General features: G+C 49.3%; 1 protein-coding gene across 6 annotated transcripts in view; it reads right to left on the reverse strand.

The window, feature by feature from the left end:
• ACACA (acetyl-CoA carboxylase alpha) overlaps positions 1-12,120 on the reverse strand; it is a 144,227-nt gene that overhangs the window by 33,329 nt on the left and 98,778 nt on the right. For all 6 annotated transcript variants that reach the window (XR_012765895.1, XM_075439874.1, XM_075439873.1 and 3 more), the window contains 3 exons: positions 4,818-4,961; positions 3,796-3,916; positions 1,501-1,597 (listed from right to left, as the gene is read on the reverse strand). Coding sequence is in view for 5 of the 6 variants with exons in the window: in XM_075439874.1 (XP_075295989.1) it covers positions 1,501-1,597; positions 3,796-3,916; positions 4,818-4,961 (362 nt within the window). In the remaining variant the exon portion in view is untranslated. The remainder of the gene's footprint in view (positions 1-1,500; positions 1,598-3,795; positions 3,917-4,817; positions 4,962-12,120) is intronic.

Genomic DNA, 12,120 nt, shown 5'->3' on the forward strand with positions numbered 1-12,120 from the left:
GCTATACTGGCTGGGCTGGCTGTCCCAGTCGCGCTGGGTGTTTCAGGACCAGCGGTGCCTCTCCCCCTCTCCCACTGAAGGCCCTGGTAAGCAAACACAGCATCACCAGGGATAACCCGGCACTACGGTCAGTCCTGGAGCCACCAGTTTGGTGAGGCTGATGGGGTCAGACCCCAGGGGTGGCCACAGGATTTCCAGAAGACTGTCAGCATTACCAGGTAATTTGGCTCTGGATTGCTGGCACTGTGGTACTGACGGTATGGGAGTGAGAGATCTGTAAATAACAGATTTTCCTTCGATGCAGACTCCCACTAGGAACTAAGGCACCCTGAGCACGCACCATGCACGGGCATGACCGTATCTCACCAAGTGTAACACCTGAAGCCTCCAGGATCCCATCCAAGCACTTCAGGTTTCTTTCTCCCCTCTCACTTTTTAATAAAAAAATGAAAAGGCTGACAATTAACCAAAACCACTGACATCAATTAGGAGCTGGGAGTCTGCCGGAGGCAAGAGTATGAAGCTCTGTCTTGAGAGGCGAGCTGGCGGTAGTCTGAGGAATGAGGAGTGACAAAGGATACGCACGCTGCATTTGGACAGCTCAAGCACTTGTAGTGCAAACTCAGGGAGACAAATGCACTGCTTTAAAATGGCTTTATCCTGAGAGGAAGCAGGCAATGGGATCAGGAAACTCACAGCGCCATTTTGGAGCGGTGCAAAAAAATAAAGAGACTAGAAAAGAGGTGATCGAGGGGGTTTTGAGCTCAGCTCTGCTTTGCATTCTGTCAAAACACAGGATCCCATCTCCAGGCTTCTGCCTCCTGCCAGCTCGGAGAGCTCGTGGACCTGCTACGCCAAGAATCATCGGGCTGCAAATATTTTCAAGGCAGGGATCTACATCTCGAGGCAACGGGGGACGTTCTAGAACCCTGCACAGCTGCCACTTCGCAGCAAGGTACAGGGAAGTGACTGCCCTTGGGAGGAGGCGAGTGCCACGGGTCTCCGGAGCTGCACATCTCCGCGCCATGAAGAACAGCTAAGATCACACGTGGTGGGTGCTCATTTGGCAAATGCTGCAAGTTATTCCACGCAAACCTCAATGTTACGCTCTTCTCTACGCAGAGTTCCTCGCAATTTGCTCTAGTTTTAGCTAAACTTTTCTTGCAAGTCAAATAAGATTGCAAAACCATAAACTGCATAACGCACCTTCAACTGAGTCAGAGCTGCAAGAAGGCCTCACCACGGAGCCATGCACCGAGGGAAGCACATGCTTGCCACAATTTTTAACAATCTCTCTCTTTTTGGCTTTTGTGCATGTTAAAGCTGTCACCTCCAAGCAAAGCAGGAGAAACGATCACACCATGCTTCATTCCTGTGGTAAAAAGTATCCTCTTCCAGTAATGCCTTATTTTTACTCACAGCCATCAACTTACAAAGGATGTTCTAGAAAAACGCGAAACTTGATTTCTACAAACGTCTAAAATGCCTCTTAGGACTTACCTTGCTCTGCCAACCACAACTGTCTGTGCCCAGGGCTGCATGATCTCCAGGAACGAGCCATTGTCAAAGAAACCACTTAGCCACTGCCCTTTTTGACCTAAAGAGAAGGGAAACAAATGGAAATATCAGAGGAGGGAGGAGGGAAGGAAGAAAAAAGAGAGAATACAAAAGAAGCAACAGAAACTTGCTTCAAAATGCCAACTGGAGAACTTGGCACTGTCTTTTTATTTATTTATTTTTAAATAGATTATAATACAAGGGAACATTAGACAGCTGAGCATTTGTCTGCCTTCAGCCATCACGTCTTATTTCATTTGCTAGTCTGCATAAAGACAGTCATTTATCAGCAAAAGCATCATTTATTGTTAAACGATGGGGTTCGGATAGCAGAGGGACTTCGCATGCTTTTAAATAAATAACTCTGTTTTTTTCAAGACACTACAAACATTTGTCAAAAGGCAGCAAGACATTAAAGATGTTTTTCAAAATGCCTGTTTCCATTTTAAAATTTATCTCGCAATTTTCTCCTGATTCTGCCTAACTTTTCCTTGAGAAAGAATGCTGAAGAAATTCAGGAACCAAATATAAGATTTTCTATTACCTTTTAAAACCAGACCACACATCTGAGCATGGTTCACACATCCTCTTAGCAGAAGTGAAGTACTCTGACACCAAAGGCCACCTGTGCCACAGACAACCCCAGACGCTGCATCTCCCCCAGCTACAGCACGCGTCGAGGGGCACCAGCCTGGATCGGAACACACGCTGCCAGAGCTATTCTCCTGCCCAGAGAAGGCAGCAACCTCCTCCTAATGCTCAAAAGGAATCAAACTGTTCCTGAAGAGCCCATCACCAAGATGACTGCGCAGTTCTAAGAGGAATAAACTTTTCCCAAACCTTGCAGACAATCAGCTTCTACCCCAAATGTGAGGGTTCGATCACCCTGACCACAGAAGCAAGGAACCAGCATTATTTGCCCTCTCTAAAGCCGGTGCAGTCTCACACCAGAGGTCCCTCCTGCACCACAGACTCCAGTGCACTGGCAACACCTCTCCACCGCCACGTGCAACGCCATAGCTGTTCACTAACAATCCACACACACTCCTCCAGATCAAATCCTCAGGCTGACAATTACCCCCAGGGGAAGCGGGGTGGCAGTTTATGGTGTATTTCTCTACTTTCCATGGGTGTTTCTTAAGCTGTGTATCCCAAAGTCTGGGCACCGAGATACTCTGCCCACCCAGACAATTACAGAAATCGCAGCTCTCTGAGGGCACCTGCTTCCCACTGCAGCTTCAGGAAGCTCTGCAAAAAACCCCTGCCAAACCCCAAATCCCTCCCAGCTTTACCCCCAGCACACAGCTTCCGAGGAATGCTTCGATCTGAACAAGCACCTCTGCTTCTGCAAACGCAAGTCCAAAACCAATTAAAAGTGGAGATCCAAGCAAGCTAACCTCTGCTGACTTGAACAGGATGGAGAGTGTTTTATCAAGACCAAACTTGTAATTACTGTGTTCTACATTCCTTGCCTCTGTGGCCCCACTGTAAAATGTGACCATCCATTTCAAAATTATCTCTTTATCGTGAGCCCAAAGCTGATCGTTTAGATTCTGGCCTCGTGTCGGGCGTCAGTTTGAAGAATATCACGGCAATATCTCCTCTAATAAATAGCTTTAACTTTTCACCTAGGAGATATCTGCTTTAACTTATCACAGGGAATCATCTGCTTTCCTTAACGCTTCCACTAAATTAAAATCTGAAGTCACTCGATTTGGAAGCCAGCGCTAGCTGCTCTCAGACAGCTGGATGAATTACTTGAGAGATGATGAAAAAATATTATCCAAAAACAGAAAACTTAGTTTATCACACATCTCATTTTAGCCCCCCAAACTCATCAATAACGGCAGGCATAATGGTCACCCAGTTCGCAGCTCGTACGTACACAGGCTGCACAACCCCAAAAGCACGCATGGGGGGGGGGTCAATGGTTTGCAACATTTCCAATATAATTATTCTCCAAGATCTGCAGAAATGCTGTGATTCTTTTAGCGTAAAAACCTTTGTATATGGACTTTACTCTGAACCATAGAAAAAACTATAATAGTAACTAACAATTGTAAGTGTCCTCAAGCACTCAGAATTTGCATGCTATTTTTGCGTACTACATTTAAATTGTTTAGAACTAATTACTTTATAAGCTCTGAAATATATCTGGATTGTAGACACAAAGCATTGACAAACAGAGTTGAAACAAGACGTATTCTTGCATATCCCGGCCACCAAAGATCTACATACTTGGATTGGGGCGTCCAGCCAGCATCCAGCGAGGATCATAGGGAGCCTTGGTAGGAACGAACTCTATGGTTCGGTCGATAGGATCCTTGACTTTGAGGATGGGAACAGGGCTGTGTACGCTCTGAGGGAAAAAGAACAATATTGGAGGCGGTAATTCTCCTGCATGGCTTCGCACCAACCACCAGCTCCGCAGGACCTAGCTGGAATGCTCGTTCCCCCCCACCACTGATGGGACCCTTCTCCTTCTCTGGAGATATTCAAGACCCGCCTGGACAAGATCCTGTGCAGCCTACTGTAGGTGACCCTGCTTCGGCAGGGGGCTTGGACTAGATGACCCACAGAGGTCCCTTCCAACCCCTACTATTCTGTGATTCTGTGATTCTGTGACCCCAGGGCCTTGGCAAGGGCCTGAAAAAACTTCCAAGTGCTCCACACGCTCTCTCAAACCCTCCTTTGGCATCATCTGGCATACCTTGTACTTCGCTTGCTCTTGAACTTCAGGCACAGCCAGCATTAGCGAGGGGTTGCAATTTAATTTCTGAAAGGTGACCAGGCCACCCGACTCACGCCCTGCTCTCTTTCCTGAAGGAAGGTGACCTGCGCGTTCTCGGTGCCGCCTTCCTGGCTGCAGAGCAGCTTACACATATACATCAACTCCTACAAATTAGTACCCCAGAGGGGAACTTTTGGAGTCTTTTCAGTAAGAGACAATCCACTGGTACATAAAACCCTGCTGCCCAGAGCACGGAGGGCAGCACGCCAGGGGCGCGACGTGAGCGCACCCAAGGCAGGACCAGGCTGCCCTGCATCCCGGCTCCTGCAGCACCTTAAGACAAAACCTACTTTGTGTACTTCAACACCATAATGCTTAACAGCCTTGACCGTGAGCCTAAACCGTTTTGCTAGGCAGCACAGAAACCCAGAAAACCCCCAGGGATACAGAGAGCCCCCCACCCCCCACAGCCCTGGGAGCCAAGCGAACAGGTAAGGGCACCTGGCGCTCCCGCGGGGCCAGGAATTACCTTTGGCATGTAGGAAAGCCACTGCAGGATAGTGTAGACTCCTTCAAAATCATCGCACACGGTGCCATGTGTCACCCCGTTGTTGTGCATTATCTGGATCCCGCCCAGCTGGTTGTTGGAGGTGTAAACTTCCCGTCCCAGCACCTTTGGAAAGAACACCAGGAAAACCATCAGAGGCTGGGATGTGACAAGGAGGTCTCGGCTAAGGAGATACGTACAAGCCCATCCCTGCAGCGAATCATGATCACTTCCACACCAAAGGATGGAGCAAACCCCTCGCAACAGACCTTCCCAAGCCCCGTGTGCAGGTGAGAGCTGACAAACAGTGATCCCCGATGGGAGTGATACAAGTGGGGAAACTGAGGCAGGGAGCAGTTACACGACTCATCCTTCCCAAGCAGCAACGGAGCTGCTACGTGACCACATCTCGCGGGTGCTGACCCGAGCTCAGCTCACCATTTCAAAACTGCTCCAAGACGACTCATAGGGTGGACCCATTTCAACCCTTAACTGAGATAAAAACCCCCGCCGTGCATAGAGACGGGCACAGCAACGACAAAGCCCCAGCAGCTCCTCAGAGAGACTGGAAAGCATCAGACTCTGACTGCTGGGTTTCCAATTCTCCTGCCCAGCTCCATCTCTAATCTCAGCCCAGGCACCGCAGCTCTTTTCTCATTCTCCTGCTGTCTCTTTCCATTTGCCCTCTCGCTGACTGATACACTGATCTCTCGGTCACTCGGCTTTCTGCTCCACTGAGTCCATATTACTAATAACACCTCTGCCACGGCCAGTTTACCTCATGAAGGCAGGAGCACATCATTACAAAATAAACTCATAACTTTGACATTCTAGCAAATACATGCCGTTTGTTATTTTTATGGGTTGAGTCTTTCTAACAGACAGAGGGCATTACATACCTGCTTCATTTAGATCTTAAAAAAAAAAAACCCAACAAACCCAAACACACACAAACCACCCGCCGTCCCCCACCGAGCACCCAGCGCAGCCGCTCGTCTCGGGAAGCGGGGTTACCCCAAGAGAGGAGCAGCCCGGAGCCCCCGGGAGCCCGCTCCCTGGGGAAGGGTGCTTGTGTCTGACGTCATCCTCACCCCGACACCCTACAGCTGGCGCTCGGGACGTAACTCATCTCACCCACAGGACAGAGGAGCTCCACGTTTCTCAGGATTTGACCTTTTGGGGAACTCCACATTTCTCAGGATTTGACCTTTTGGGGAACTCCACGTTTCTCAGGATTTGACCTTTTGGGCTGAAAGTAAGAAGATGCTAAAGGGATATGAAAACGGAAAATTTTGATCTGGTTATACAGCTACACTGGACCCTTTAGCTTTCCTCCTGCACAGCATGAGTTAACGACGGCTGGGGTCAGGGAGCCACTGTGCCCATCCAAAGCACTGCCTAACCGGTAAGGCACAACGCTGCCATTTGCTAACTCCAAATCCATTTTTTCTTTGGAGGAGAAAGAGCCCGGGGGTGTGGCATCTCACAAAATTCAGCAGCTCACAAGCACTGGACGATCCTCACAAACCCCCCCGTGAGACAGATGTCAGGTTTACATACAGAAGAAATCGAGGCACAGAAGTTGTGCAACCAGCCCAAGAATTTAGAAGTCAACTTCAGCACTGTGGTTTTGCACAGAGATGTTCCCAGCCTCCCTTCTGAGCTCGGACACCTTCATCTTCCTCTAACAAAACCAGTGCCATGAAAAGGCATGGTAGAAAAGACAGCAGCGTAGATTTAGGTTCAAGGAAAAGCAAAGCACAGGCCTCCAGATGCCAGGCACAAGCCTAGCTAAATGCCTTCCACAGAGGAAAATAAAAATAAAGAGGATTTAAACTCCCCATCTATGAACTAATGCAAACGTATGTACATGCAAAATGGGCCTCTGCTGCTGCTTATCTAGAGACACTGTAGACAGCTCAGGTTTACCACTGCTGACAGGCAATGAAAACAGTCTAATATACCGCCTGCTCTCGCCCTTAAATCCCTTTTTGGAGATCAAGATAAATATGCAGTTCCTTCTCCCGAGTGCTCCCGACATTTCAGTGAAGTGGCAGAGCATTGTGAGGGGCCGTGCAAACGAAATCCCTCTGTAACACTGAGCCAGCGCAGTATTTACTCGTCAGTGTTTGTCAGCAGAGGCAACCGAGTCCCAAGCCGCATTTACAAGCCGTGCCGACGAGCGCTCGCCGCCTTCGTTTGTATGACATACATGTCCACACGCGTGCACCCGCACCTGTGCCGAGCGCAGCGGGAGGCATGTGCAATACGGGCACACGCAAGCTCGAAATCAGACCCCGACTCACGCACAGTCCACACGCAAAGCAAGCTACTCCGCTCCCCGGTGCGGGAACCGTGCAGCCAAGGGGTCACAGGGGCTGGCTTCCAGGGCCACTGCCAGGCTGGGCGCTGGTCCTGCTTCTGCACGCGCGCTCCTCGGTCTTCTCGGGAGCGGCCGGAGATCCTGCCAACTCGTTTCACACACACAGCTGCAGAGTGAATTGGGTGCCAGAGGTTAAAAGGCACTGAAGGGCTAGCCAGCTTATAGACAACGATCATTGGGCTTGAGAAAAAAATGAACGCCATAGCTCATCCATTCAGCTCTGCTAACCACCTCATCTCTGACCCCAGAGGACTACATTTTTAAAGGCTGACAAGTAATTCAATCTCCAATTAACAATCTTAAATGGTGCAATGCATATTGCTTTATAAATGTTTCTGCACGAAAATATCCAAGGGTGAAAGAGAATACATCTGCTGGAGAAGTCCAAAACTGATGCTTCTGCAATTAAAGGATGGAGATCTTCCTCGGTAAGACACGCAGTCAGCAGAGGCACGAGTGGATTTAGAAAAGTTGCTACATCATTTAGACAATGCTAGAAACAAACTCATGGGAGAAAAGATTGCACAGGATGAAATCCTGTATCTGACACAAGCAGGATCTGTCAAAACGGTAAACTTCAAACCCGCAGAGTTGGGGTCACCAGGGAGGAACACCGAGTCGCACTACGCAGGAGGCTACCGAGTGAACGCAGCATCAGCCCACGGCTTACGGAAGGCAAGTGTTTAGCGACCACACACGTGCATGGAAGGGTTAAGCTTGCAGAACAGACCCTTCCCAGCAGAAAGGTTACTGGCACTCAAGGGAACAGTCAAAGATGCAGCTACCAGAGTCAGCTGCCGTAGCCCAGAGATCAAGAAAGGTCCAGCAAGAGGGGTGGGAAAGAACAGGTTCCAGGACTTAAACGCTGCGACACACGATGCACATACACCTGAATACCGGCAGTATTTGACCTCTGATCTTGGGCTTAATCTGATGGCAAAAACAGACAAAAAAGAGCAGCCATGAACAGCAAAGCACCAGACAGTAAGCTTCTGGCACCAGAAAACATGCTTTAAATGAAAATTCTTTCCACCCCACGAAAGTTCGGAAACCCAGAAACCACGTTTCTGGCCGCCCGGCGTTTGCCATGCCACCAAAGGAAGCCGCTGTGGGTGACCGGCCTGGCAAAGAGATCCCAAACCTGCAGCCTCTAGTGAGGAACCCCCTTCTGTTACTCCTCCTTTCCTGCACGCTGTCCCAGTGCCTTTGCATTTTGGGTGTAATTTCCTCTTTCCAACTCGGCAGCAGCCGGAGTGGCATTTCCGAGCGAGGTGCCTCTGTCCGCTGGAAGGGGTTGGCAAACGGGTCTCCCTTCCCTTCCCTTCCCTTCCCTTCCCTTCCCTTCCCTTCCCTTCCCTTCCCTTCCCTTCCCTTCCCTTCCCTTCCCTTCCCTTCCCTTCCCTTCCCTTCCCTTCCCTTCCCTTCCCTTCCCTTCCCGCGCCAGCAACCACAGCCACCAAAGCAGGGCTGCCACCACCTACTCCTTGTGTGTTTGCTGCCACACAGGTCCCGGTCCCTAGGGACCCAGGGCGGCCTCGGACGAGCCACTCGGCCTCCCGCCCTCTGCTCGTGAAGACAAACCTCCCACGCAGGCAGAAAGCAGTGCATTTAACAGGGCGCGCAGCACAAAACGCTTCCTCTGTGCCCCCGTCTCAACCAAATGGCGAGGACATCAGCGACGTGGTCAGAAGGCAATGCTAGTTCTAGAACCACACGTGTTGAAGCTCAGCCCACGACAGCAAGAACACAATTCTTTCACAGAATATCACAGAATAGTAGGGGTTGGAAGGGACCTCTGTGGGTCATCTAGTCCAACCCTCCTGCTGAAGCAGGGTCACCCAGAGCAGGCTGCACAGGACCTTGCCCAGGCGGGGCTGGAATATCTCCAGAGAAGGAGACTCCACAACCTCCCTGGGCAGCCTGGGCCAGGGCTCTGTCACCCTCAGAGGGAAGAAGTTCTTCCTCGGGTTCAGACGGAACTTCCTGTGCCTCAGTTTGTGCCCATTGCCCCTTGTCCTGTCACTGGGCACCACTGAAAAGAGCTTGGCCCCATCCTCCTGACACCTACCCTGCAGATATTTGTAGGCATTTATAAGGTCCCCTTGCAGCCTTCTCGTCTTCAGGCTTTCGCAGATAACGCAACCCTTGATCGCACACGCTTACAAAACACAGGGGCAGTGCTGTCAGCGCTTCTTGCACTCAGTCCTCCAAACACCACTCTGAGAACCCGCATTTCTCTTTACTTCAGAGGATCTTCTGGAAAGTACAAAGAACCACCAGGATTCTAGCAGCCTTTTCAGCCTTTAAAAGGCCACCCTCAACAGGTTTACAGGCATGTCATACGCATAGTAATCACTTTCTAGCACTCAAACCCATGCTGACCAGCCGCCTTCTCCGTGCTCCTTTTCAGAAACCGAGCTGCTCGTTAGTCGAGACCCTCACCGCAAAGCTGGTGTGGCTGTGAACTCGATTGCCTCATACATTTCATCAAAGATGAAACATCTGAAAAAATGACAGCAGAGGGCTTGAATGGGAATCATTATGTAACATAAGTGCTGTTATTATTCAGAGCATATCATGTGTTTATATCAAATATAAGTGCCAGATTTTTATCCGAATAATTTCAATAATTGCAATTCCCATCCCACAATTCATATTATCTGCCAGAAACCTGAAACAGAAAAGGCACATGCACATACTATAAATAGCCTATTTTTCATAAACAGGCAGAAATGACCAGAATGAATGTCTCATCAGAAAACACAATGCAGGAACTTCAAACCTGACTGCTATTATGTGCAGTCAAGCCTCGACAGATCGCGCGGCGTTCACTTCTCTCCCTCGGCTCTTCCCCCACACGTACCACGCCATTAGAGGGTGAAACGGCAGCAACGCTGAAGAGGAGAGCCCAGCTGAGGTAGGATGCCAGCAAGAGCCGTGCTCCCGCGCAGACCCGTTCCCCAGCCTTTAGCCCGCTGGCACGGTGAGCGCAGACACCTCCTCTCCGCCTGGAGACAGGCTGCACTTCTTGCATTTCTAATCTCTCAACGTGTGCAGCTCCTGCACTTTTAATTTACGAGCGTTCGGTGGGGGACCCTTCTGACTTGGGAACATATTGGCTCGGTCTAATGCTTGGAGATTATTAAAGTCAGAGCTATACTCCACTATCAAGTCTACAGATCTTTTATTTAGAAGATATGGTGCTCTAAATGCACAAAGAGCTCCCTGTCACCTTCACATTAAAGCCCCTAGTGCCTGGTAAATGGAATTATATAGCTGTCATCTCCTTTCCCCAAAGTTTTAAGAGTACAATGGGCTCATTTTTTCACACTCCATCCCAGCTTCAGAACTAAGAGACCTACTTTGTATTGATTTAAAGTCTCAGAAATAAATAAACCTGCTTCACCAATGTGATTCACAAGAAATTCATGATACACTATTGCATGATATATTTCAAGCTGCGGCTCCGGCTCTTTTTTTCCTTTGGTGAGTGATGGGGGAGGTGGGAGGTAGGGGGAGGTGGGGGGAAGCCGACAGCCTGATGGTTATTGGAGATGGCTACTGACTGCAAATCCAGAAGCAGGTCTTGCTGGTGGAGTCTTTTTCTTGCTTTAATTTGGTGAGACCAGAGGGGGAAGGGGAGAAAGCACCCGCGCTTCACCTCGGAGGCAGCAGGGGAAGACGCTGCATCTGCAGCTGGCGTCCCCACACCACCTCCTGCCGAAGATCCCAAAGCACCCTACCGTACAACGGGAGCAGGGCTCCGCAGCCCACCAGATTCTCTCTGTTTGCAGATGGAACACAAAATGTTATTAGGGGGAAAGAGTTTTTCCCATCTTGCAATAATTGATAACGATTTTTGAAAAATTCTGGATTGCAACAGAAAAATCAAATTTTGCAATCTGGAGATACGAACAAGTATCAGACAGGGTCAAGATGTTTGCTTCTGACTTCTGAAATATCTGTTGCAGATATTAGAAATAAAAACTAATTTTCAAAGAAAAGGCAATTGAGGAGGAAAAAAAAACCCAAAAAAACCTTTTCATTTGACCCCAAAAATTCCAGATGAGAAATTCATAGAATCATATACTTTTTCCTGAAGAGTTCCAGTTTCAGTGAACTGGCATTACCAAACAAAAAATGTCTTCTCAAAAAATTCCTGCCTATATCTCCTTTCCCGGTGTAGGGAGACCGCATGCTTGCCCAAGGTCACTCCACCAGTCAGTGGTAAATCAAAAGGCCTCAATATACTTTGCAAACCAAAATTACAGCCCCCTATTCTACATGGTGCAAACACTCATAAATCCCATCTGGCTCACTTCGGGGTTCCCAAACCTAGACACTAGCTCTATAAACAATATTAATGATTGGCTCCATGACACTCAAAGATCTTGTTGGGGTCACTCTCTTGGCCACCTTCTGGACCCCAGCAGAACCCTCTTCTTCAGAGGGCATCCGAGGGCACAGGCTGCAGTGCAGCTACCCCTTTCACCAGGACAGTGAACCTCTGTTCACCCTGCAATGCAGTTTTAGGCTTAATCATGAGATATGTGACAATTCTCCAATGCCGTTCCTAGAGCTCCCACCCAAGTGTCCAGAACAGCAGGTAATTCCTCTGCAGTTCACTGCAGAAATGAGCTGAGCCACGGGCAGGTCATCCTGACATCCTCCCAGTGACACCCCAAGAGAGGGGAGGTCAGGGCCAGTCATTATGGGTCATGCCTGCTGTAGGTGACCCTGCTTCGGCAGAGGGTTGGACTAGATGACCCACAGAGGTCCTTCCAACCCCGACCATGCTGGGATTCTGTGATGTTTGAAAAGTGTCTTCTTCCATTCAGCTCTGGTGGAACGTCAGGTACCAGAGTTAACACTCCAGTAATACCATACTCAGGAGGATCACCA

Source organism: Opisthocomus hoazin, chromosome 20, assembly GCF_030867145.1.
Source record: "Opisthocomus hoazin isolate bOpiHoa1 chromosome 20, bOpiHoa1.hap1, whole genome shotgun sequence".
NCBI classification, from domain to species: domain Eukaryota; kingdom Metazoa; phylum Chordata; class Aves; order Opisthocomiformes; family Opisthocomidae; genus Opisthocomus; species Opisthocomus hoazin.